The 24,893-nt window shown below is 30.1% G+C and overlaps 1 protein-coding gene and 1 long non-coding RNA gene across 24 annotated transcripts; one reads left to right on the top strand and one right to left on the bottom strand.

Annotated features, from left to right (window-relative positions):
- Nucleotides 1-2,037: 2,037 nt before the first annotated feature.
- Nucleotides 2,038-5,510, bottom strand: LOC149881423 (uncharacterized). 5 transcript variants are annotated; one of them, XR_016446044.1, is made up of 3 exons: nucleotides 5,412-5,510; nucleotides 5,208-5,326; nucleotides 2,038-2,878 (listed from the first exon to the last, which is right to left on the bottom strand). It is a non-coding gene; the product is annotated as an uncharacterized LOC149881423 (long non-coding RNA). The 5 variants fall into 5 exon arrangements; XR_016446043.1 differs by lacking the exons at nucleotides 5,208-5,326; nucleotides 5,412-5,510 and adding exons at nucleotides 4,609-4,757; nucleotides 4,848-5,201; XR_016446047.1 differs by lacking the exons at nucleotides 5,208-5,326; nucleotides 5,412-5,510 and adding exons at nucleotides 4,609-4,757; nucleotides 4,848-5,201 and having other exon boundaries at nucleotides 2,038-2,778.
- A 10,787-nt stretch (nucleotides 5,511-16,297) lies between these two features.
- LOC149881422 (uncharacterized) lies at nucleotides 16,298-22,234 on the top strand. 19 transcript variants are annotated; one of them, XM_090069482.1, is made up of 10 exons: nucleotides 16,298-16,405; nucleotides 17,255-17,309; nucleotides 17,672-17,707; nucleotides 18,109-18,132; nucleotides 18,267-18,290; nucleotides 18,380-18,521; nucleotides 18,607-18,630; nucleotides 18,929-19,644; nucleotides 19,837-19,967; nucleotides 20,220-20,755. In XM_090069482.1, exons 2-8 carry the CDS (start codon nucleotides 17,267-17,269, stop codon nucleotides 19,068-19,070), a joined length of 435 nt encoding a protein of 144 aa, XP_089925608.1. In that variant the 5' UTR covers nucleotides 16,298-16,405; nucleotides 17,255-17,266; the 3' UTR covers nucleotides 19,071-19,644; nucleotides 19,837-19,967; nucleotides 20,220-20,755. The 19 variants fall into 19 exon arrangements, 17 of the variants coding, with proteins under 17 accessions (XP_089925608.1, XP_089925611.1, XP_089925619.1 ...); XM_090069485.1 differs by lacking the exon at nucleotides 16,298-16,405 and having other exon boundaries at nucleotides 17,185-17,309; nucleotides 18,380-18,403; nucleotides 18,488-18,521; XM_090069493.1 differs by lacking the exon at nucleotides 16,298-16,405 and having other exon boundaries at nucleotides 17,185-17,309; nucleotides 18,495-18,521.
- Nucleotides 22,235-24,893: the final 2,659 nt, after the last annotated feature.

Raw genomic sequence — 24,893 nt, 5'->3', positions numbered from 1 at the left:
AAAAAAATTATTATACGTCATAAATGTATAAAAAAAACCCATATAAAAATTAAAAATATCCTGGAAAAAACTCATTAACCAAAGTTACCTCAAACTATCATCTTGCCTCGTATGCGGGGCAAGATGGCGTCTTTAAAAAAAGTAAATTACATTATACCGTTACCTTCTCAAATAACACGATATCATAAATTCTAGTTAATAAGATACGTAATACAAACGGTTATGTCATTTTTTAAACAATTTAACTATATATTTATATAGGAGTGTGCAAAAAAGTCTACTAATCAGTTCATAGCAAATTACAACACAACAAAATAAAGCAAATGTGAAAAAAATTATTTTAATGCATAATAAAGCAATGTAATAATGACTAAGCTACACAAAAGTTATTACAGTGCAGGTTTATGGTAAAACATGTACTTAGGCGAAACGACAAACGAGTCATCTTGCCCCGTTCATCTTGCCTAGGCTACTTAATTTTCAAAGTGACTCAGAACTCTACTTAAATAAGTTATCATAGCTTAATACTACTTGTATGGCTTTTAAATTGAACAAACTGAATGAGAAATTCTTGCTTACCTTTGGCTGGTGATATAATGATGAAATAAATCAAATACAATTAGATTAATTTTTTTTTCCTTAATATAGGAAAAACCTTTATTAATATTTATTTTTTATTCCTAAAATAATATTTATAAAGAAAGCATAAATAATTCTAGTAGATGTAATCTACTTCCCTCTCAGCTACAGTAAGATTTCATATTTAGTTGAGTTTTGAAGATAACAATAAGTTTTCATCTTGCCCCATTCGTCATCTTACCCCATGCTCACCAACTTGGGAATAATAGCGTGTAATAATGATTATGTAATAATAGTGAATAATAGAATAGTAGTGTAAATAGAGAAGTTTCGGATTTAAAGGAACTTTTTGGTTGAGAGCAAGAAAAAACATGCGAACCTGTTTGGAATAACCTGTAAATTTAAAATGCAACGATCAACTTAAAAAAATAGTTCACTGGATATCGAATTAGGAGTTAATCTGGAGAAATATATACCGATTTAATATTTGGGCAACAATTTCTTTCTAGAACATTTTTATACTGAGCTTGGTTAACAATTCCTTCAACAGTGTTCACTATTTCCGATAAATATGACTTACTATAAAAGCTATTACATGCAAATTAATTGGCTAATGAAATCAGGCAATTTGTTATTTGAAATGCTGTAGCATTTCACTAACTTTTCTTAACCTGGTTTAAATGTGTCTTGGTTTTTTTACTATATATAAAAATAATTAAAAAAAAAATTTTACTTCACATTATTTTATACATCGCAAAAAACATGATTATATTTTGTTAGTGTGCAATTTAATGATCTTATAAACTACGGTATTAAGGAAAACTTATTCTATAAAAAGCCGTTTGATAAATTTTTTATGGTCACCTGATAAAGTTAACGAACTTTAATTGTAGTCCTACTCCTCTTACTTTAACTTAAAAACTTGTGATTTTTTTTTAAACTTGAAGCCTCTGGGGGATGACCACACTTGTATCAACATTCGTCGAAGTAGTTGGTACTGGGTAGATCGTCCTTAAATTAATCATAATAACTCTGTGTAATTGGTAGATAGAGTGACTTTAATGTCAGTTTCCTTGATGTTGTGGTAATTGTATGTTGGTAATTTTAGAGTAACCAACAATCAGTAACGTTTCAAACGGAATGAAAGCTGCTAAAGCGTCGAAGTTTTCCTCAATAGCAGTTAGCGGTTCAAAAGTCTATGCAAACAATTGTCAAATGCTTTACGCAAATTAAACATCTGCCTGATAGCAACCTTGAAAGACTTATTGTAGCAACTTATAAATTGTCAAAAATAAGGGGATTTGTAAGCTTAATTGAAAAGCCTCTGGAAATAGTCAACAGCAACTTCAAAGTCAGTTATTGTACTTTTGTATTAAAATCATCTAAAAGCCTAGAGCCTTTAATTTATGGCTGGCTTTGTAATACGGCATATAGGAATGAAAAGGCTTTGTTTTGCTTGAGAAAGTGTATAATATAAATCTCGGTAAATTTATGTGTCGTTACATAGAAATATTCACAAGAAACATATTGCTCTTATATATTTGCAGCTTCTTTTACAAATAGTTAAATAAATTTCAATTGCAAATAGATATTTAAAACAAATAGTAGCTCTATAGAGTTCGCGGTTAAGATTTGCTCATACTATTTAAGACAATCTTAGTACGTTGGATTCGGTGGAGCAACATTTATACCCTCGATTGTTACTCGTAAGGTTTTAGGCACTTATTGACTAATAAGTGGATTTTCGTTTATGCGAACAGACAAAGCTTCTCTCCAAATGTTAATCTCTAAATCATCTTGTTATTTGAAATTCTTTCAAAAACATTAGCGTATCTTTCATGCAATAGTTATTTTCGAGAATTATTATTTAAAATTCACTTACAGTAGCGTCCAAAAGTAATTGGACAAACAGCTTTTTGTTTATATTTTTTCATCGAGTTAATATTTTTAAATGAGGTTTTGCATAAGCATGTCAAGCTATACTACAATTATGAAAAAGAAAGCAAAAATCCTAAATTGGGAGTAATTAAAAAAAATTTCTAAATATATAATTCAATATAAAACTAAATCAGGTAAAGCACTGCTTAGTCAACATTTTTCTTAGTCGTCAACATACTTCTTAATTGCAACAATCGACCAACTTCTGAAATGCTTTATTCCACTGGATGTGCAAGATTTGCGGGACGGAGAAACTGTATTCTGTTGAAGGAATTGTAAATCAAACTCAGTAAAAAATGTTTCATAACAGAAATTATTGCCAGTAGAATAATTTTATCTGGTTGAAAAACAGATTTTAAAGCTAAAAAAGAAAATAGTAAATGGTTTAATAACAGAAAGATAATATTAATAGAAGAGATAACAGTGTTATAAATTCTTAAAGTTAAAGAAAGAAATAATTAATGAGCAAATTATAAGCAACACTGTTTTGATCAATATTATCATCATTCACTGTAATTATAACTAAAGTCTCCAAAAAATGATTGAAAATCCTCTTATTAAAAGTTTTATTAAAAGCAGTCATAGAGATTAAAAACAGTCATAAAAGCAAAAGGGGGAGTAAAGGAATATCAACACGTTTGACTCAGCTTTCGATTATTTATTAATAAAAGATATTATCAGAATAAATAATGCTTTGTTTGTCTCTAAAGAACTTATAAGTTTAGTGAGTTTTAAACTGAATGTTAAATTGAAAAATTAAAAGCATTTCACGAGATAAGCAAGTTGGTTTTGTTGTGGAGGGTCACATTATAAACAAGCATTTGCTTCAATTTTTCTTAATCATACTTGAAGCAATCTTGAATAAAAACTTCGTCTTTGAAAGTTGCACATAAAAATAAAAGAAGGAGCAAAAAGTATAGTATCAATCAATACTAACTGCTTTGACTCGATGCTCGATAGCTTTTCAGAACACATCTCCAACATTTCCTCAAAGAAATTAATCTATTCGCAAAATACATAATTAAAATTTCAATCAAAAAACTAGTTTTGTAACAAAAAATCTACGAAACCTTCATAGAAGAAAAAAAAGATTGTGCATATGTAACATCATCAGATTTGATGTTCAAGATAAATATATGTATATTAACTGTAGGAAGTTAAAGTTTTACTATGATTATAACCTTGAATTACGGTGAAATAATTCTGTAACATGATTCATTCCAATTTAAATATGGAATTTTTAAAAAATGTTTTCGCAATTTTCTAACAGCAGGCTTTACTTTAAGTGTTTGTAAATAGGTATTTTTATTTAAAAAGATGATTAATAAATCTTTTTTTTATATATATAAAGAGTAAAGATTTGCTTAAGAGTTATAATAAATTCGCTTTTAGGATAATTATGTTTATCAGCTGTATTACCACTGGTGTGAAAGATCTAATAGAGATATAATCTACTTAGCTGCTGGAAGAGAGTATAACTTGTTTCCTTTTAACAAAATAGAAGTCCAAATTTTCAGGAAAAACTATATCCTTTTTACTTTATATTATGAATATGATTATATAAAAACAATACCCGCAATACTCCATGTTATGCAAATGATAATTATAGAATACTTAAATAAAATCTTGTTCATTATTGGTTATACAAAATATCGTTTTTTTATTGGTCAACCGAATCTTGTTTCTGCATGCTAAATAAGTAACCAAATTTTGGGATTGTATTTGCTTTAACGATTAAGATTCTTAAATCAAATTCAAAAGGAAGAATATTTGGATTTCTTCTTTACGTTCGGACAAATGTTGCTAAACCAAAAATATTTTTTTGATCAAGAAATAACACAAGTGCCTTCTCTGATATTTGATCATCGCATCTCTCATTTTAATTTTGTAGATTGCAAATGAGCGTAAGTTTATTTAAAAAACACTTTATAAAGAGTCTATTATGACATTGTGAGTATAGTACAACAATATAATTTATATATTTTAAATGATTTAAAAAACAAAATTTTTTTTTTTTTTCTTACGACGGCAGTATGTAAACTTAGTTTAAAGCAGCTTGATCATACTATATTATTTACATAAGTAATTTACCTCTCATACCCACTTTATTCCTGCATTAGTATGACGGAGCTCTTAAAGTAATTTTAAACCAATGTGAAAGTTTCAATTCTTGAAAACTGATTTTCAAACAAAAGTGCTTTGCATGATGTCGATGAGCATTTAAACCTAGTTGGATTGATCTAAATGTTTTTTAAAACAAAATATGCTTGAGAGTTACTTTTAAAGAAATTAAAGAATTTTAAATAAGTAAAAGAACTTAAAAGGGTCACCATTTACTTGTAACAAAACCCAATTTTCACCTCGAGCTGATCTTAGTGTATATAAATGAGTGATCCTAAAAACTGCACTAAAAATAGAATTTTCATAACAGTTCTCCTTTAATGATGATAACAATTGGAAATGAGAATAAATGTTAAAACTCATATGAATTAACGAATTTTTTCTCATGAACACATGAGAACTTTCTCTTTCTTGCAGAAGATTTGCAGCGTTACTTTGTCAAACGTTTTAAGCCGCTTTCTTTTAACGTTTGTTGTAAGATTTTCTCCTCATCAAATTTAAGCTTTTAATCTCTGTTCATAAAAACTACTTTTTTAAAAGAAAAAACGTAGAAATATTAGGAAACTTACGTTGTGTCAAGTTTACATTCTTTCAAATTATCTATTCCAGCAGTTGAAAATATGGTAAATGCAATAAATAAGTAGTTATATGGTCTAACGATATCAATTAACGCCTCTCATTTCGGTGCCTATTTCAAATAAAGACATTTTGAATAAAAAGAGTTCATGCAAACTTTTCTAAGAGGATGTAAGCTTCTTCTAAAATGAAACTACCTTAAAACTCTGGAGAATAATTATGAGCAATTATTTAACAAATACAGAATATTTTTTTATTTAACAAGCGCATTAAAAATGTTATCCCGTGACCAAGCGTTGAATCAGCATTGACAGAAGATTAAAATTCTAAAATTTCTAAGCTCTTTAATCTAAAAATGAAATCGAGGGACAAATATACTTTTATATGTTAGAAATGCAGTTTTTTCTCAGGTTATCCTGGAGATACTATTTTTTATAGAAGTGGCTTAGTTTCCTGACTTGATGAATTTTTTAGTATTCTGTGGGCGTACACTCAAATATCCAGTGATGTAAATAAATGTTTAGTAGACGTAGGAACAACAAAACAAGTAATAATAGAAAACTATAAAAAGCTCAAAAACAAATATAAAAATATGTTTTTGAGATAAAAAAAAAAAAAAAAAGGGAAGAGTGATTCTCTTTAAGAAGAGATAAAAAAATAGAAAAGGATTGTTTAAAATAATTGCATCTTTACTGAATTAGATACTGCAAGAAGACATATTTTTACAAATAAAACATTGTTTGTAACTTCATCAGCATAATGAACGAAACAGTGCTAACTGACATTTCACTCTAATAGAACATTATGTGAAGATTTTTTGCAATAAACATTTTCTGAGGGCAAACAACACAATCTTAATTTTTCAACAAATAAACCTTGCCTTTCTCTAATGAAACAAATCTAAGACTCATAGCAGAATCCTCAATCTCCCTATTTCTTCCACTTCATCCTTGAACCCATACCATTTTAACCTTAATAGCACTCTATCACATGCACCCTTAACACTAACATCACATAAACTACCGCCCTCTCAGTTTTCGTGAAATTCAGAGTGTAAAATAGCAATAGAATTTTATTAGCCAAACGCAGGCATTTATAGAACAAATTCAGAAATCTAAACTCAGTTTGCATTCAGAAAAAGTTATGAAACAAGATTTTGACTTCTTTCGTAAATAGTTCATTAAAAATACTAAAAGTAAGTTAATGCAAATACTAAAAAATATTCATCTGCTGAACTATTTCTGCGCATACTTCTGAGTACCAAGCTACTTTTATAGTATTTCCCAGCTTGGTGAATCAGTTTAATTTTATGGTAAGGGTTATTATTAATATTTAGGAAGTGTTATAAGGAAAGTTTTTTTTTTTACATTTTAAGAAAGCTGAAAAATTAGAGATTCAATTCAACTTAGTCTGTCCACTCAAACTTGCAAAAAATTGCAATCCAATTTAGCAGAAACGATAATTAATAGCATGTTAAAAAGCATACTTGAACTTCATTTTAAAAACTGAAGTTTGCGTTTTTCAAGTTTATACATCAATCAGCAAAATTTTTAAAATGAGAAATAAAGAAAAAAATTTACAAAAATTTTTCTACAAAAACTTAACAAAAAAGAAAAAGCAACAATTAGTTCTAAATGTTTTATCACAAAAATGTTTTTGGTAATGGTTTTGGCTCTTAAGGGCTTCATTCTAAACGTCCCTGGTATTAAATAGGCTTTTACTCTCCGTTATTTGTTAAAATATAATTTAGAGAATATCTAGAATAGGGGGAAAGAGCTTCAATGAACCAACTTGCATTTTAATTCTATATTAAAACATTTAGCATGAAGAAAGACAAGGGCATGGAAATTTCCAATTTTAACAAAAAAAAATCAACAAACTGGAAAAAAAGGGGAAAAGGTTTAACTTCTATTTTGAAAATTTTTAATCAGGTCACTTAAAAACTGATTTTTTTTCACATTACAAGATCAATATTCAATATCCAAGGCGTTGGCTTCTGTTAAAATCATCAACTTTTTACAAAACTATTTAATTCATCAACTTCTTTAAACATAAAAATATAAACGAGTTTAAAATCGTATTACGGATTTTAAACCTCGTATAATTTTAATCCGCAAAATTACTATAGATAAGATCTTTACACGCAAAGGTCTCAAAACTTTTCTCCGAGAGTGAACTTCTCTTCCAGCATTCTTTGGGAATTCTTTGCAAGAACCATAAAGTCTCTCAACTGAAAGTTTATGTTCAAAGTACGTTCTTAATAGCTTTCAAGCATCAAGTCAATGCATTCAGAATTATTAGATATTTCGCCTTGTTACTTGAAGTAATGTAATTTTTGATGGTGTTTTTTTTGTTAATGATTTCAGCGATTATGGTTGACAAATAAATAATTCTTTAACTTGTCATTAACGTAAGCTCCTTGAAAAATAATTTTTATTAAAATATGTTAATTTTAGAAACAAACTTCTCTACGCAACATTCATGAAAAAGTTAGTAATGAATTTGATTATCAAAATATGCTTTTTTTACCATTAAAGCTTGTTTCAATATCCTTTTTCGATTTATTGATTAAGGGTATGCTTGATGTTTCAAGCCCACAAGATGTGCACTACAAAAAAAATTTATATATCCATCTTAAAATTAATCAGTGCATAAAAGATACACTGAAGCATAGAGGGAAAAAGTGCACGATTAAAAAAAAAAGAGCTGTTGATTAGTTATTTCCTATTTCATGTACTTTATATTATTTGTTATTATTTAAATAATATTTCATATTATTACTTATTTTTGATATATATCTGTAAACTTAATAGGTTTTGCTCCCTTGTACATTACGGCAATTAACTTTTTATACAAAAGGCATTCCTTTTATTCAAAGCGAGCAATTTTACTAAAAAAAAGTATATTTATGTACATGTTTGAATAGATATTGAAGCTTCAGAGCTTCTAAGTTTTGCAGAAGTCATGGGGCTTCTAGGGTTGTAGTAGAAACGTCTGTATTTATCATTGGTTCGTTAGGTATGTTACGTCAGCTGTTGGATATTCAATTGTTGACTGGCTTGATTCTGTAAAAATTGTGGACGTAGGATCGTCTGTAATTGTTACAAAATTGACTCTTAATGTTGTTTCTGTTGTTAGATATTCTACAATAGTTTTGAGAGCATCTGCAACATTTGTTGCGGTTTTAGTAATGGTTGTTTAAAATTATGCGCAAAAAGCTCATTACAACTATACAAAAATGCAGGGTGGCCCCTCTGGTCATAACCTGGTATAAAACAATATTAGCTACTACTAGTTACAAGTTTGGATTTTACTTGTTCTACTTATCAGAGGAAGTGATCGGGCTTGCCTTCTTGACCATCAGATTGTCCCTAAATTTCAAAAGAAAGCCCCAGATCATCCGCCTTAGCAACAAAGCGTAAAGCCAGATCCGTTTCTTGGTAAAAGATCTTGGACAATTCTACTATTCTACTAATCTATTTCTAAAGAAGTCTTCTAGCAATTACAAGTTCAAGTAGTTAATGAGTGAAACTACTCTAATTTAACGCTCTGATGAAACGAAGATGTGAAAATTAGTTTATGTAGTGACAAGATGTTTTAACGTTAGAACATTAAAATATTACTACTGAAGTTTATGTCACTATTATAGCAGATATTACAAGATGGACAATCGGACAATTGACATTAGTATTATCCAATTTAAGTTTAGATACTACCAGGATATATGTCTATATAAATTTTAATTTAATATTTTGACATTTGCTAATCTAGTTATTAATTCTATTTGACATAAACTTTGGAAGCTTTTGGGTCGCTTAATATCATCTAATGGTACTAAATTTTTACACTCAGACATTTCTTTATGTAAGGAACAGAAAAAATGAGTATATATATATATATATATATATATATATATACATATATATATACACACACACATATATATATATACATATATATATATATTCTCATGCATTTAATCTAGTAGATATATAATAACGATAAATTCGTAAGCTATACAGTTAGTCGATTAAGAATTTTTAAGAAAATAACTTCAGTTTAAATAACAAAATGGGTGTTAATTATGCTAATAGGGTGCTAACATTAAGAAGTTTAACAAAACTTTAAATATTAACAAAGACGAATATATATCCCCCGATTTTTACAGATCTTCCTCATTCTTGGATTTTTGGTATATAAAACTTTTTGAGATTTAGAAGAAACTTATCTTTTAATCGTTTGACAATCACGTGTTTTGTGGTTAAACACTTTGATATTCGGCTCGGCACTAATAATAACTTTTGACCAGTCTTTTAGAAAATAGTAAAATCTATATTTATATCTCTTACGTCTTCTTGATTTATCTGTCACTGAAAAAAAAAAAAATTTTAATGGATGTTCGCGATTTTATTTTTTGTTACTTTAATTATTTTCAGCGCATGCGCATACACCTGGTATTTTCTTGTTGAACAACTTGGCTGAACTAATATTACTCAGTCTAGAATATATTCTTAAAAGTAACATTTTTATGAAAACAAATTGCAATTTAAATAACTTCAATTTTAAAAAAATTTGAGAATTTTATTGATCAGAAGCTAATTAAAACGACCGTTACTACTTGAAGCGCAATGCGCTCTATGCGCTCTAATACCTTGTACGCATGCGCTAATTTTCTTTATTTTTAAAAAAAAATTTTGTTGATGTTAACCCTATCTTTATCCCTATCCCTATCCCTATCCCTATCCCTATCCCTATCCCTATCCCTATCCCTATCCCTATCCCTATCCCTATCCCTATCCCTATCCCTATCCCTATCCCTATCCCTATCCCTATCCCTATCCCTATCCCTATCCCTATCCCTATCCCTATCCCTATCCCTATCCCTATCCCTATCCCTATCCCTATCCCTATCCCTATCCCTATCCCTATCCCTATCCCTATCCCTATCCCTATCCCTATCCCTATCCCTATCCCTATCCCTATCCCTATCCCTATCCCTATCCCTATCCCTATCCCTATCCCTATCCCTATCCCTATCCCTATCCCTATCCCTATCCCTATCCCTATCCCTATCCCTATCCCTATCCCTATCCCTATCCCTATCCCTATCCCTATCCCTATCCCTATCCCTATCCCTATCCCTATCCCTATCCCTATCCCTATCCCTATCCCTATCCCTATCCCTATCCCTATCCCTATCCCTATCCCTATCCCTATCCCTATCCCTATCCCTATCCCTATCCCTATCCCTATCCCTATCCCTATCCCTATCCCTATCCCTATCCCTATCCCTATCCCTATCCCTATCCCTATCCCTATCCCTATCCCTATCCCTATCCCTATCCCTATCCCTATCCCTATCCCTATCCCTATCCCTATCCCTATCCCTATCCCTATCCCTATCCCTATCCCTATCCCTATCCCTATCCCTATCCCTATCCCTATCCCTATCCCTATCCCTATCCCTATCCCTATCCCTATCCCTATCCCTATCCCTATCCCTATCCCTATCCCTATCCCTATCCCTATCCCTATCCCTATCCCTATCCCTATCCCTATCCCTATCCCTATCCCTATCCCTATCCCTATCCCTATCCCTATCCCTATCCCTATCCCTATCCCTATCCCTATCCCTATCCCTATCCCTATCCCTATCCCTATCCCTGTCCCTATCCCTATCCCTATCCCTATCCCTATCCCTATCCCTATCCCTATCCCTATCTTTATCCCTATCCCTATCCCTATCCCTTATCCCTAACCCTATCCTTATCCCTATCCTTATCCCTATTCTTATTCCTATCCTTATCCCTATCCTTATCTCTATCCTTATCCCTATCCTTAACCCTAAGCCTAACCCTTACCCTAACCCTAACCGCCTATCTAACCAGCTTTATTGTGAAATATAAATCCCACTGTTATAATAATATAATTGCGCATGCGTGTACAATATTGCGCTCTGAGCAGCTTATGGCTATGTAGAGCGCATTGCGCTCTACAAAGACAGTTCGAATTAAAAATGATATTGCTAACCAACAAAAAAAAAAGTGCTTATTTTAAGTTTTACTTGAAAAAAAACCACTCATTATTTAACGTATGAGTGCGTCAAAAAAAGTGGGGTAACTGTATCACGATTACTAAATTTATGAACGTAGTTTATGAAAATATTACTTCCTAACCCTCCCTTTCCCTCATCATTTCATTTTTTTAAAAAATGTTTGTAAATGTAGTTGAACTCAGCATTAACCAATACGATGGAAGTTTATGAAAAAAATTCTATTAACCTCCAAAGCAAAACCCTAAACAAACAACCAAAGTATTAAAAACCCAATGACATGAGTTTTGAAAAAAGAAGAGTGCAATCTTTAACAACCTTCTAAATATGTTCTTTGCTCATTTAATCATCAAATGTCACCTTTGGGTGCAATTTAGTTCATGAGGCTGAGAAATCAAGTTTTATTTTTTGTTAACGCTGTTTCAGCGCTGAAACGGTGCGGTATCAGATGTTCGTCTCTTTTGATTTTTATCATACGACAAAGAACCAATTAACCATTTCTTATGATTAAAAAAAAAAAAGCGAACATTTCACTTTCTAAAAACAGAAGATAGTAAAGGTCGTTGCTGAGATCTCAAGCTATATTTGTCTGATATATAAAAACTACGTTGTAATTTCGATGGAGGCTGCTTGTAAACGACTATTGCCAAAAAGCGTTCGACAAGTGTTTTTACATATTTTTACTTTTCAATAAGTCTTGTCATTTAAAATATGGCAAAACCACTGATTTCAAAAAATAACTGGACAGCGTATACGGGAAGTTTTTTTTAGTTTTGCCCTCCCAAGATGGCTGCGAACGGTTGCATGAATATTAAGAACTTGATGGCGATCAAGTATTTTATCTTAAGCTCAAATATTGATAAATATATAAGTTTCAAATAAAAATCTATTTTTTTTTTGTTTAACATAATATATTTTTCATAAACATAACGGAATATTACATATTTAAATAAATTTCAAATATAAATATCTTAATATTTAACAAAATATATTCTTATTATAACTTGTTGTACTTTAGAATAACAAAATAAAATAATATACTAATTCTTATTAAAACTAAGTAAAAATTTTAATTTTAGTTTGTTTTTTAGTAGCTTAATTTGCTTAGTTTAATAATTTATTTAGTGAAGAAAATGTATTTGATTGCTTGTGCAGAAATCTCAAATTTTGAATAACTAGCATTTATATAATTTATGCACCTTTTAGTTCTTAACTACCAAATGGTGTGTGCTGGAAAGCTAATAACACAACTGCATAGTAGTCAGCTGAGTTTATTTTTAAGATATTTTTTATACTTAAGTTTTTCAGATAGGTACTACAAAGTATGAATTGCACACCAGAAAGAATATAAACCGTAAAAAGACGTAACGACAAAAAATACGAAAAAAGTGCTATGGAGTGTCTGCTATGATGGCATTAAAGTTTTTTATTAAAAATTTGTTTTCATGGCGGCACTTTGATGTTAACCCGCTTCGTTTATTGAGCAAGCCTAGTTTCGACGTAATGATGTGGAACTTTTCGGTCAAGCACAAATTACAGTAATTACCACCAGGCTTAAATGGTTCTGCCTGATCGAGAATGTTCCACGTAAGGATGGGTTCTAAACCTTTACTTTTACACTCCCATACAAAGTTAGAAAGTTCCGTGGAGTTTGCTTTACTTTAATAACGAAAAGAATTTCTATGTTTATACCATCTGTCTTTAAAAGTTTTTTCAGTTAGACCAATATAATAATGCCCCTTTTCTTGCTGCAGGGTTTTTACATTGCAGATATAAATAAGGTTTTTCTTAAGGCATTTTCCATTTAGTGGGCATATAGCGGTTTCTCGGCAATTGCATGATCGGCTATTATTGTCAATAGTATTAGATAGTATTCTTTTGTTATGAGCAGTAATAATTTTCCTAATATTTGGAAGGCAGCTGTAACTAACTTTTACGGTGTTCCGGTTAAAAAGTTTGTGGAATTTATATTTTTTAGGAAAGCATTTATCAATTAAACACAAAAATGTCTTTGCTACGTTTGTTCTAACGTTCAGTGAAAACGGAGGGTTAAACCAAATAACGTTTCGTTTTCGAGATCTTGCATCACGTTTTGGCATGTTTTGATAGAAAAAATTTTTTTCTTTAAATCCGCAGGAATTGAGAGAGTTGTTGTAAGTCGGTGCGGCTCCATTAAAAACCTCTTTGTTTAAAGATATATTGCTGATGCGGTTAGAAATCATTTTCGGTATTGATTTGATGATATTAGGTGGGTGATTTGAGTTGACGTTAATATATATAGGGTTATCTCCTGGTTTTCTGTAAGGTTAAAAAGTGCTGTCAAGGAGATAAAGTGTGGTATCGGGGAAGTTTACAATTTATATAAATATATATATTATATATATATATATATATATATATATATATTGAAAAAAATCAAACCCAGTGTCTGTGGCATATAAATAAAACGCTGAAAACATGTTACATATTCGGCCGTGTGTGAGGTAGGCCATGGTATTTTAAAAAGTGAAAATTTTGATAAACTAACGGCTGATCTCCTCTGAGAAGTGATAATATTTTTTATAAAACAAATTGAAATTGAAATTACCACAATTGAAAAAGCAACGGCTCTGTCATCAGAAACCGGCTCATCAGTTTTATGTTCAATATGGTTTGCTACGCTGAAGGATATAAATTTTACTTCGATTTTGTTACAGAAAGCTAAATAGACCTGAATATGCTGGTCTCTAACAACTTTGGCATTTTCGGACTAAGAACGATGAATTAATGTTTGCGTTTATCTTAAATGATGGATATTATGAAGTTAAAAGAACAAGGTGAAAATTAAAAAAACAAATTTATTCAAAAGGCATATCATATAAAGAAATATATTCAAAAGGGATCGAAAAAGATGGAGATTGAAAATTTTCTAGGTTTAACTAACGATGTACCAATGATCACAAAGTCCTGTCGCTGAATTTTCCAGTCTGAGAAAAATGTACCGGAAATATATTCGCAGTTCCAATCAATCCTGATGCTTTTGAAAAGTTTTAGTGCAATTTTTTTGTAATTATTTGATAAGATATATATATATGTACATTCTTTTATATTATAAAAGAATGTACATATATATATATATATATATATATATATATATATATATATATATATATATATATATATATATATATATATATATGTATATTAACAAAAATCAAACCCAGGGTCTCTGGCAAAAAATTAAAACGCTGAAAACATGTTACATATTCGGCCGTGTGTGAAGTAGGCCATGTATTTTAAAAAATGAAAATTTTTGATAAACTAATGGCTGATCTTCCTCTGAGAAGTGATAATTATTTACAAAACAAACATCTGTTGAAGCGATTTTGTGGAATTACATCGCTATTCATGATGTTATTGAAATTAACCCAATTGAAGTAGCAACAGCTCTGTCATCAGAAACCGGCTCATCAGTTTTATATACAATATGGTTTGCTACGCTGAAAGATATAAATTTTACTTTGATTTTGGTACAGAAAGCTAAATAAACCTGAATATGCTGGTCTCTAACAACTTTTGCACATTTAGACGAAGAACGATTATTTCATGTTTACATTTATTTTAAAAGATGGATATTATGAATTTAAAACCACGAGGTAAAATTTAATAAAACATGTTTATTCAAAAGGCATTTCATATAAACAAATTTATTCAAAAGGGATCGAAAAAGATGGAGATTGAAAATTGTCTAGGTTTAACTAAAGATGTACCGAGGATCAGAAAGTCCTGTCGCTGAATTTTCCAGTCTGAGAAAAATGTACCGGAAATATATTCGCAGTTCCAATCAATCCTGATGCTTTTGAAAAGTTTTAGTGCAATTTTTTTGTAATTATTTGGTTGTATTATGGTAACAAGCAATTGAATTAAAAAGCTATTTTTTTTTTTTGTTATTTAGATTAGAAACACTGGTATTTTATGAACCTATTATGTTAAACTTTAGAATAAAGAATGCGCTGAAACTGAAAGCTATTATCTAATTAGCGAAACGTCTTTAATCGCTGATTCAGCATTAACTGAGCATTAACTGTTGAACAATCATTTCAATTGTTTAATAAAATACTACTTTGGAAGCTGATTGTGTGGTTGGATGTTTTTTTCTAAGATTTTATTCTCAGAAACTAAATTCAGATGATTAACATTAAAGGTCCTAGAAGTTAAAAAAATTTTAAAAATTAAAAAGAGTTTCTGAAGTTAACATTTTTTTTGCACTAACTTTTTAAAATTAGTTTTGTGAAATATTTGAACTAAAATGTTATAACCACAGACCGTAAGGTTTTACTCTTCTGCTCTAGAAATAACTAGAACAACAGAAGCTCAAGCAACAACAAATTTTACAACTACAGAATATTCAACAACAGCTACAGAATATTTAACAGCTACAGAAACCTAACAACAATAATAGAAGCTGCAACAACATCTACAGAAGCTGTAACAACATCTACAGAAGCTGCAACAACATCTAAAGAAGCTGCAACAACATCTACAGAAGCTCCAACAACAACTACAGAAACAGATACAACAACTACAGATGTTGGAACAAAAACTACAGAAGCAGACACCACTACAGAAGCTCTAACAACTACAGAAGCTCTAACAACTACAGAAGCTCCGGCAACAACTACAGAAATAGATACAACTACAGAAGCTACAACTACAGCTACTGAAACAGATACAACTACAGAAGCTCAGATACAACTACAGAAGCTCCAACATCAACTACAGAAGCAGATGCAACTACAGAAGCTCCAACAACAACTACAGAAACATTAACAACAACTAGAGAAGCTCCAACAATTAGAGAAGCTCCAACAACAACTACAGAAGTAGATACAGCAACTGTAGAAATAGATTCAACTACAGAAGCTCTAACAACAACTACAGCAACATTAACAACAACTACAGAAACATTAACAACAACTATAGAAGCTCTAACATCAACTATAGACGCTCTAACAACAACTACAGAAACAGATACAACTACAGAAGCACCAAGAACAACTACAGAAGCTCCAAAAACTACAGGAGCCCCAACAACAAGTACAGGAGCCCCAACAACAACTACAAAAGCTCTAACAACTACAACAAAAGTTCCAACATTAGGTACGCGGAAATAGCGATTTACGGAACCAATTTTTATGCTAAAATTTTGGCTCCCACTTTTTTAACTTTTTTTTGAGGCAGCGTGAGGCAGTCGTAGTTTTGTGGAGTTTCTTTTTAGAAACATATATACACTAGATACTTTTTGGAAAGAAGAAAGACTAATCTTCACTTTTTTAAACTTTTATCATGGTTACTAAACTTTTTTATGTGATATTTTGCTCCTAAATATTAGGTTGATGTTCTCTCTTGAATTTGGGGTCAAATAAATGTAGAATCCGCTTTTTTTATTATTAAAATAGTTTCTTTTATGCATTTCCTACGCACATGCCAAATTTCAACGAAAAATGAGGATAAGCAATTAGTTTAATTTGTGTTATACCAAGTATACCACTTTTTTCAGGTAGCTCTAGGCAAACGGTTTTTTGAGGTGGTTCTTTTTAGAAACATATATAAACCTTGACAACTTTTGAAAAAAAGAAAGGTTAGGCTTGTTTTTTATATCACTATTGTGTATCGCTACCATACTTTTTTATGGAGTATTTTGCTGAGATTTTTGCATGAAAATTTGGTTGATGTTGTCACATGGACTTCTAGTCGAAGAAATGTAGAGTCCGCTTTTTTTATTATTAAAATAGTTTGCTCTATACATTTTCTATGAACATGCCAAATTTCAACGAAAAATAAGGATAAGCAATTACTCTAATTAGTGTTGGACTTTAGGTACCTATTTTTGGTTTTTCTGTTATTTTTTTTTTTAAGCGAAATCCTGGTGGGGCCGAAATCTGGATAAGGGGGGAAGGGGATTTAAATGAAAACCTTATTTTGAATTATTTTCATTTATATTATTAGAATTAATTTAAAATGGACAATGCTAATAAAAATCTCACGGCTACACTAACAGATAGTAAGTTCAATTTTTTTTTCTCATATCCAAAAGTAATGATAAATGTAAAACCTTAATTGTTTTTTATGTAACATAAAAAAAGATTAATGTTTCAGATTAAAACTGTTGGCATTCAATAGGAACAGCTTTAATATTTTAAAACACTAATATTTAATATTTTAAAAACACTAAGAAGTTTTTTGTTAAGATTAATCTAATGAAGTATGTAATATACTTATTCATATGTGACTTATTATAAAACATATCATTTAATGATAATCATTGTTATTGTCTTTTATCATCTTTGGATTATATACTTCTTTATCTGTGGATTAGTGTTTAAATCATTATACAAGCATATCTAACATTTATTTCTTGTTTAGATCCTACCCAGCTTTATGTAGATTTTTTAAGATTTCGTAAGTATAAGTCACATAAATATTGGGTTTATTATTTAAAAAAACATTTACATAGTCACAAAGAGAAAATAGTTAAAATTAAGTAAATATTAATAAAATTTTTATAATATCTTCCTATATATAGAAACACTTAAAAAACTTAACTTAATGTTCTTTACTTATTGTATACTTATCTTTATCTGTGTTTATTGTTTACATAAGTTTATAACTATTCCTAATTTTAGCTTGTTGCTTATAAAAATAATGTCTTTAATTTGAATAGTTATATTTTCATTGTTTATTTTCATTTTTTTAGTATAGTTGTTGCACCGTAAGCAGAACAGCTTTAACGATTGTTACATTTGTAACTTGATGTTGACAATTTCAAATTATATTGTGTAAAATTTTTTTAACACTTTTAGTCGAATCTACACGGCCTACTGCTGGTAAGTTCGTATCAGTTTGTATATGTTAATGATTATTGAATTAGTTTTTAATCTGTGAATAGATTTCAAAGAATACCAATTTCAAAGTCATTATTTTGCAATTTTATTATTTATTACAAATTTTTAAATTTTAGTTACATCCTCGTCTTCAACAAATGGTAAGTTTAATAACTATTACTATTTAATATGTGTATATATTTTTGATGATTGCAATATAAATTTTTTATAAAATAATTCTTAACCTTAGTTCCTTCTACATCTCCTATAAGTGGTATGTGTACAAATTTTTACCTTTCAATATGTTTATGCATATCTTGGCAATTAGAGTATTTATTTTTAATTACAACTTTGATAGCCTTTAGTTACATCTTCATTGGCTACTACAACCAGTAAGTTTAAAAACTATTATTTGCAAACATGTACTCACCTTTCATATCAATTGCAAATTTTTATAAAAACTTTTTTTATCTTTAGTTACATGTGCACAACCTTCTGCTGGTAAATTTATGATTTAGAAGTGATTCTGAATGATTATCGAATTTATGTTTCTATTTATATACACTATTTAATCGATTAGTATTGTGTTATCCCTCAAAGTGCAGTAGAATGAAATGACCAATCTCATTAACATTTTTTAAGCTATCATTGATTAATATGTTGTTCATATTATTTATTCAGCCTATCACTTTTACAATTAATTGTTTTAAATTAAATTTTACCTAATGCTATTAAGTACTAATCTATTTACTAATCATTGTCATTAAGAGCTAACATATCAAGACCACCTATTGTATAGGTCTCAGCATCCTGGACCCACAACCAATAGATCATTTAAACGATGGGTCGAGTTAGGAGGAAAGGACAATGAATCCTTTCAATGGTCCTCTTATCCTCCTAACAAGGGTGCTGGGAGCCACAGCAGAAGGGGAGGTGGTTGAGGTCGTGGAGCTGAGGTCAAGGAAAAAGATGGAATGGTGGCAGCCTTGTGGTCCATGGTGATTATTACAATTATTAGGCACCACCTAATAATTGTAATAATCCCCCCACACTAACAATAAAATACTTTACATTTTACTTAAAACTTTTATGTACTCTAAAAACTAAGAAGATTTTTAAATTGAATAGAGTTATTCAAAATTGCTTTTTAATAAACTGTTTTTTTTAAACAAACTTTTTTTTATGAAGGCAAGAAACTTTAATAAATTAGGATAAGTTAAGAAACCGGAAATTTACTTTTTTTAATTAAGTTTTTAGAATACATAAAATTTTAAGTTCAATGCAATGTGAAAAAATAAATGTGAAGAGTATTTTACATACTTATTTACTATTCTTGTTTTAGTTAATTTAAACTGTTTGGTTGACTTTATTAATAGTTATTTGACTTTACATTTGTTTACCTTATGTTTACAGTTCCTAAAAATATTTACCTTATGTATTCAGTTGATAAAAATTATACTTGAATTATTGAGCTTGAAATACTAGTTTCTTGTAACCGTTACTTATTTATAGAAGGTATGTGTGAGATATTTAAATTATTTGAGATTTTTTAGGTTTATATAATTTAGTTATTTTTTTACATTATTTATAATGCTATTAATATTTAAAAAATTATTATATATTAATTGTTTATTATTTATTTATTTGTTTATTTAGGCAAATTTAATTGAAACTATAATATATTAACTCTTTATATATACTTTTTAGAGGTATTATGGGTACAAAAATTGTATTTTCGGAGGTAGTGAAAAAAGATTTATCTCTGAACTTCACTTAGCAAAACGAAATACATACGCAATGTCAAAATGGACATATATTCCTCTCTTTCACTAATAACGGTGAGTCAATTATTCATATCGTAAAATTTAAAACTATTTCATTTTTGCTTCTTTAAAAATACTCTTACTTAAATATTACTTCGTCAATAAAATATATAAATTAAAAAGTTCATAAATAAAAAATTTAATTTAATCATGAATAACGTGTCAATTTTTCGCTGTGTTTATTATGATGCATATTGCATATTTTATATGTATTTTGATGTACTATATATAAACAATTTATATATGGAGTTATATTATTTCACTTAGAATTGGTATAAAGTTGTAAAACATGTTTGTATATTACACGTATACATAATTTTGTGTATACAAATCTCTCTCTCACACAGACAAATTATGCTTTTACGAGCCAGCAACTTAGTGAAGTCTGTTTTGAAGGAGAAAAAAAAAGCTGCAAGTGCAGATGCTAAAGAATTCATCATCAAGAGAATGATATGAATAAGATACATTTCAAATTTAAACTCTGGTGGTTACCCATCCATGGTTATTTATTTACATGGGTTTTTCAAAACCAAGGTTAATTTTTTCCTAAAAGCAAAAAAGCTTCTTCAAAAACTATTTATTGGAAATAGCATCTATTTCATGGTTATACTCCTAACGATGTACGTTGTCTTGTCTACAAGTGTGTTATGGATATTTACAAATTCAGTGTTTGACAAATATAGAACATTGTTAAATGTAGAGCGAATTGCAAAAAAAGCAATAATTTGTTAAGATTTCATATATTTAATTTATAACAAAGTTACATTTTGGTTTTTTAACAAAGTTCATAGCAGTCACAGAAATGCATCAAGTTGTTTATTGGTCAGCCTACTCCACACAGCTGCTTAACTTAGCCGCTGGGGTTGGTTGAGCAGCTTGGTAAACTTAAGGCATAATTTTCTCAAACAAATCTAAACATTTTATTTTGCATTAAGCATTATTTAGCAGATAAAATTATCATTCTAATAGTGAAAAAATGATGTAAATCCGACTCACCGTTCAAAAGATTTGTTAGGTTTAGTAAATTTGCTCAACAAGCCCGACCCTACCCTAATACGTTTTTGGTTTAGTGCTTTTTAATCTCTAAGCAAGTCAATCGTAATCAAAAGTAACATAAACATATGAAGCCGTCATTTCGAAAAGGACGCAAGTCCGTTAATTAAAACTTTTCAGTTTCTTATCAAAAATGTCTGCGGTGTTTATAAAACTAAATATAGGAGTAGACAAATAAAAAACATAATTTGTGTGAATTTTATTTATTAAAAAAAATATATAAATTATACAGATATTTTAATCAAATTAGACTCGATGCCAGGTGCATTGCATGCACTTGAGCTGGCGCAATGGCGTTCTTCCTTCAACTTCGAACGTGGACAATTTCGTTTCGACTTTAGACATTGAAAACAACACGCTCATTATCAACGAGGGCGATTGTTTTAAGCCCGCTTTCAACTTCAATCGGCCTTTTGTGCTTGACATGACCGATTTCAACACGGCACAAGACACTTTCCCAAAAATTGTGACTTGAAGCAGTGCGTTTAGAATCATGCTCAAACTCAAAGAAAACTTTCGCGGTGAAGTGGCGGTAGGCGTTTATGTTCCTGTTAAACATGTTCAAACTGGAACGGTTGTAAACAAAGAAATTAAATACTCCCCCCACTCGTTAAAAGCCACTTAAAAATAAAGTTTTTATTTATATAAACAAAAAGCGTACGTAAACGTAAAAAAAAGGTTTATCGTTTTCGAAAAACTTGTAAATATAAAAGTTGCTTTCGTATTAGAAGCTAAAGACCAAGAGGAAGAGGTGGAAAAATACAAAACTTGATTCGTTTGAGGAAAATTGCCGGGGACAAGTTTTTATCTTCTGCTTACGAAAAAAAAGCGTTGGATTAAGCGGTGGCTCCAAGAAGTCAGTTAATGCCATGATTCGCAACGCACGAAATCTAAAAATCAAAGATAAAAAAAAGTTCGAACAAAAGACAAAAGAGAAGAATAAAAAATACAAAGAAGAGGCTAATCTTTTATCAACTCTCCGATCATCGCGGCAATCGCCTCCTAAACAGCCATTGCAGGAAAAGGATCGGTAGCAGCCAATGTGGCAAAAGCTGCATTAGCGGTAAAAGTGGGAGCGATTACAGCAGAAATGGCAAAAGCAGCCGCTTTGAGAGCGATCAGCGCTGAAGTGGGACAAGGAGTCAAAACAGTGGTAGAAAGAAGAAAGCGTATTGAAAAAAATGTAGTAACAGGAAAAACGAATAAAAATGTTAAAAACGAATTAAAAACAACTTTTATTTTTTTATCTTTTGAGTTTTTGCCGAGTCGGTGCCACCACACTTCAAAATGAAAGCGTTTTCGTTTCTTTAAAACATTCCGTAAGTCAAATTTTCTAAAACTGCAACAAGCGAGATGGTAACAGCATTACTTATTGTTTTTTTCTTGAAGACGAAGCGTTTGAAGCAAAGAACAGTTTTGAAAATATTTGAGAAGAGCATATATCGAAAATCAAAAAGTTCTTTTGTTCTTCGTCTTTTATATTTTTTAAATGTATTGTTGCTTTGTCTTTTGCTTTCTAATGCATTTTCGAATTCCTTTGTGGCTCCGTCTTCTGTTTTAAAAACAGGTGTTAACTTTTGTTTTTGAGCGAAAAACAAAAGTCAAGGAACAAACAGAAAGTGTTCAAAATAAATAAGACTATTCGATAAAGAGCTGTTTTTCGTAAGGAACAAACAAAAAGTGCGCAAAAAAGAAACAGGCGAATCAATATCCAAGTCACTTGTTTGGCAGTAATGGCCTGTTTTGTAGCGAAAAACGAAAGCCATTTGCTTGCGAAAAAAAAGTTTGCGATTGGTGAAAAAATAGATGACGAGAAAGACACGGTCGTGAATTGACGTAAAATCTAAAACAAGACTTGAAGATGGAAGAAAGTTAAAATTGGCTAGAAGACAACCGACCGACTGATGTTTTGGAAAAGAAGAAAGATGACGCAGAAGACTAATAGCCTTCTGAAAAAGACGTCGAAGAGAAAACGATGGAAAATGGAGTAACAAAAAAAGCGAATAAAAAAGAAGAAATGCGGTGGTAAAAAAAATAACTTATTTGAAAAAAAACAACACCAACTTCATATTTTTTAAATATATTTTCATTTTAAAAAATTGAACAGTTGCTGCTCTTGCTCTGCTATTTTATTTTCTCTTGAAACCTTGATTAAACTTTTTTGAAGGGAGATCAATTTTTTGTTTAAGTTTAAGGTGTTGACGGAATCGTTTAACAAATAAACTGGTAACTTGCTTAAATCATTTTTGTGTAAAAGCGTTTTGTTTCTTAGACTTTCTTGTATACTTAACCAATCAAAATTACGAAGCAGTTCTTTTGCGGTGTTGTTTTTCAAGATTCGCTTTTTAAAATTTCCTTCATGTCGTCAGTGGCGGATTTACCATATGCGAGGCCATAGGCAAGTTTTCTATTATATTAGTTGAGTTTTTAATTCTTGTGTTCTATTGTGTTTTGGATATTTATTAGAACGTAACGAAGCAAAAAACGCACATAGGTTTTAAATGTACATTAAGTATTTTTTTTATTTTGGATGAAAATGCACTAATAAGACTACTCAAAATGCGATACCATTTATTTTTTTCGCAGATTTTAGGAGGATCGATTACATTGACTTAAAACTTAACCTTTCTGACTTTTAAAGACGCAAACTCATCAATTAAATCAGAACAGTCCAAGGACCGACTTATTTTATTTTCAATGGAAATTAAAGCTAATGCAGATAAGCGGTCTTGACCCATTGTAGAACGTAAATAGTTTTTTATGAGTTTTAATTTGTAAAATGACCTCTTTGCGCTTGCCACTGAAATAGGGGAAGTTAGTAAAATTCGTAGGGCAATAAATAAATTTGGAAAAATTTCGATTAAAGAATTTGCCGTAATATACTTCAAAATTTCCAGTGCATCTTTCGATTCCGCCGAAGCTTCCATTCTTAAAAATGTATTTATTTCCGAGTATAACTCTTCATGGTTCACGTCCGATTCTTCTGTACTAGGATTTCTCAGTGATATTTCTAAATTTTTACAATCATTCAACAATTCATTTGCATCTAAACTTCGCATTTTTTCGGTACGGGTTAAAAAACCTAATATTTTGTTGTATGAATCAAGCATTTTGAATCTTTCATTTAAGCTTACTAATGCAACATCAATTATTGCATTAAAAAAAATCTACTTTATATTTAGACTTTCCATTTAGAGGTGTATCAGTTCCTTCATATTCAAAAAAACGTCGTTTTCGGCTAAGCCGCACTTGAGGGAATACTGGCTCAGTACCTAATTTTATAGCTATTTCTTCAGATTTTTTAATAACCGCTTCAAATGATTCATCACTTCTAAATGATTCTAAAAAAATTTTCGTAGTTTCCACCAATTTTATCATAAAAGAAATATCTGCCGAGGGATTCTGCATAACTTTACTTACTTTGTCAATATAAAATGTATAATCAGAAGAATAACCAGGAGAAAAGCAAAAATCGTCAATATTAAAATCGCATAAATTACTAAGAACACCAAAAAAGAACGTCTGAACTATAAGAATTATAATTTAGAAGTGAAATGGAAAACAAATAATCTCTATTTTTACATCATTCATTACTTACATTATACCAAAAAATTGTAACTCGCACACAATCATAACTCAACATTTTTTATACCAACAACAATTATACTATAGCTATAGCAATATAACAAACTATAACAAACGAGAAACTAAAAACAAAATGGTTGTCAGGAAAAATAAAAAGATCGTTAATGAAGACGTTAAAGTGCTCACAAAAACAAAAATGGCATAGCGAAGTCAAACAAATATAATACTACAGAAACCACAAATCTTTTCAATATAAAACCAAAAACCTACCAGGATTTTGCATATTAAAATGTACATAAAGAA

The sequence above is a fragment of the Hydra viridissima genome, unplaced genomic scaffold, assembly GCF_058129835.1.
Source record: "Hydra viridissima isolate aposymbiotic clone 2 unplaced genomic scaffold, HvirCarnegie_v1 scaffold_12, whole genome shotgun sequence".
NCBI classification, from domain to species: Eukaryota; Metazoa; Cnidaria; class Hydrozoa; order Anthoathecata; family Hydridae; genus Hydra; species Hydra viridissima.
The sequence above is the reverse complement of the archived record's forward strand: the minus strand, read 5'-3'. Positions and strand labels throughout refer to the sequence as shown.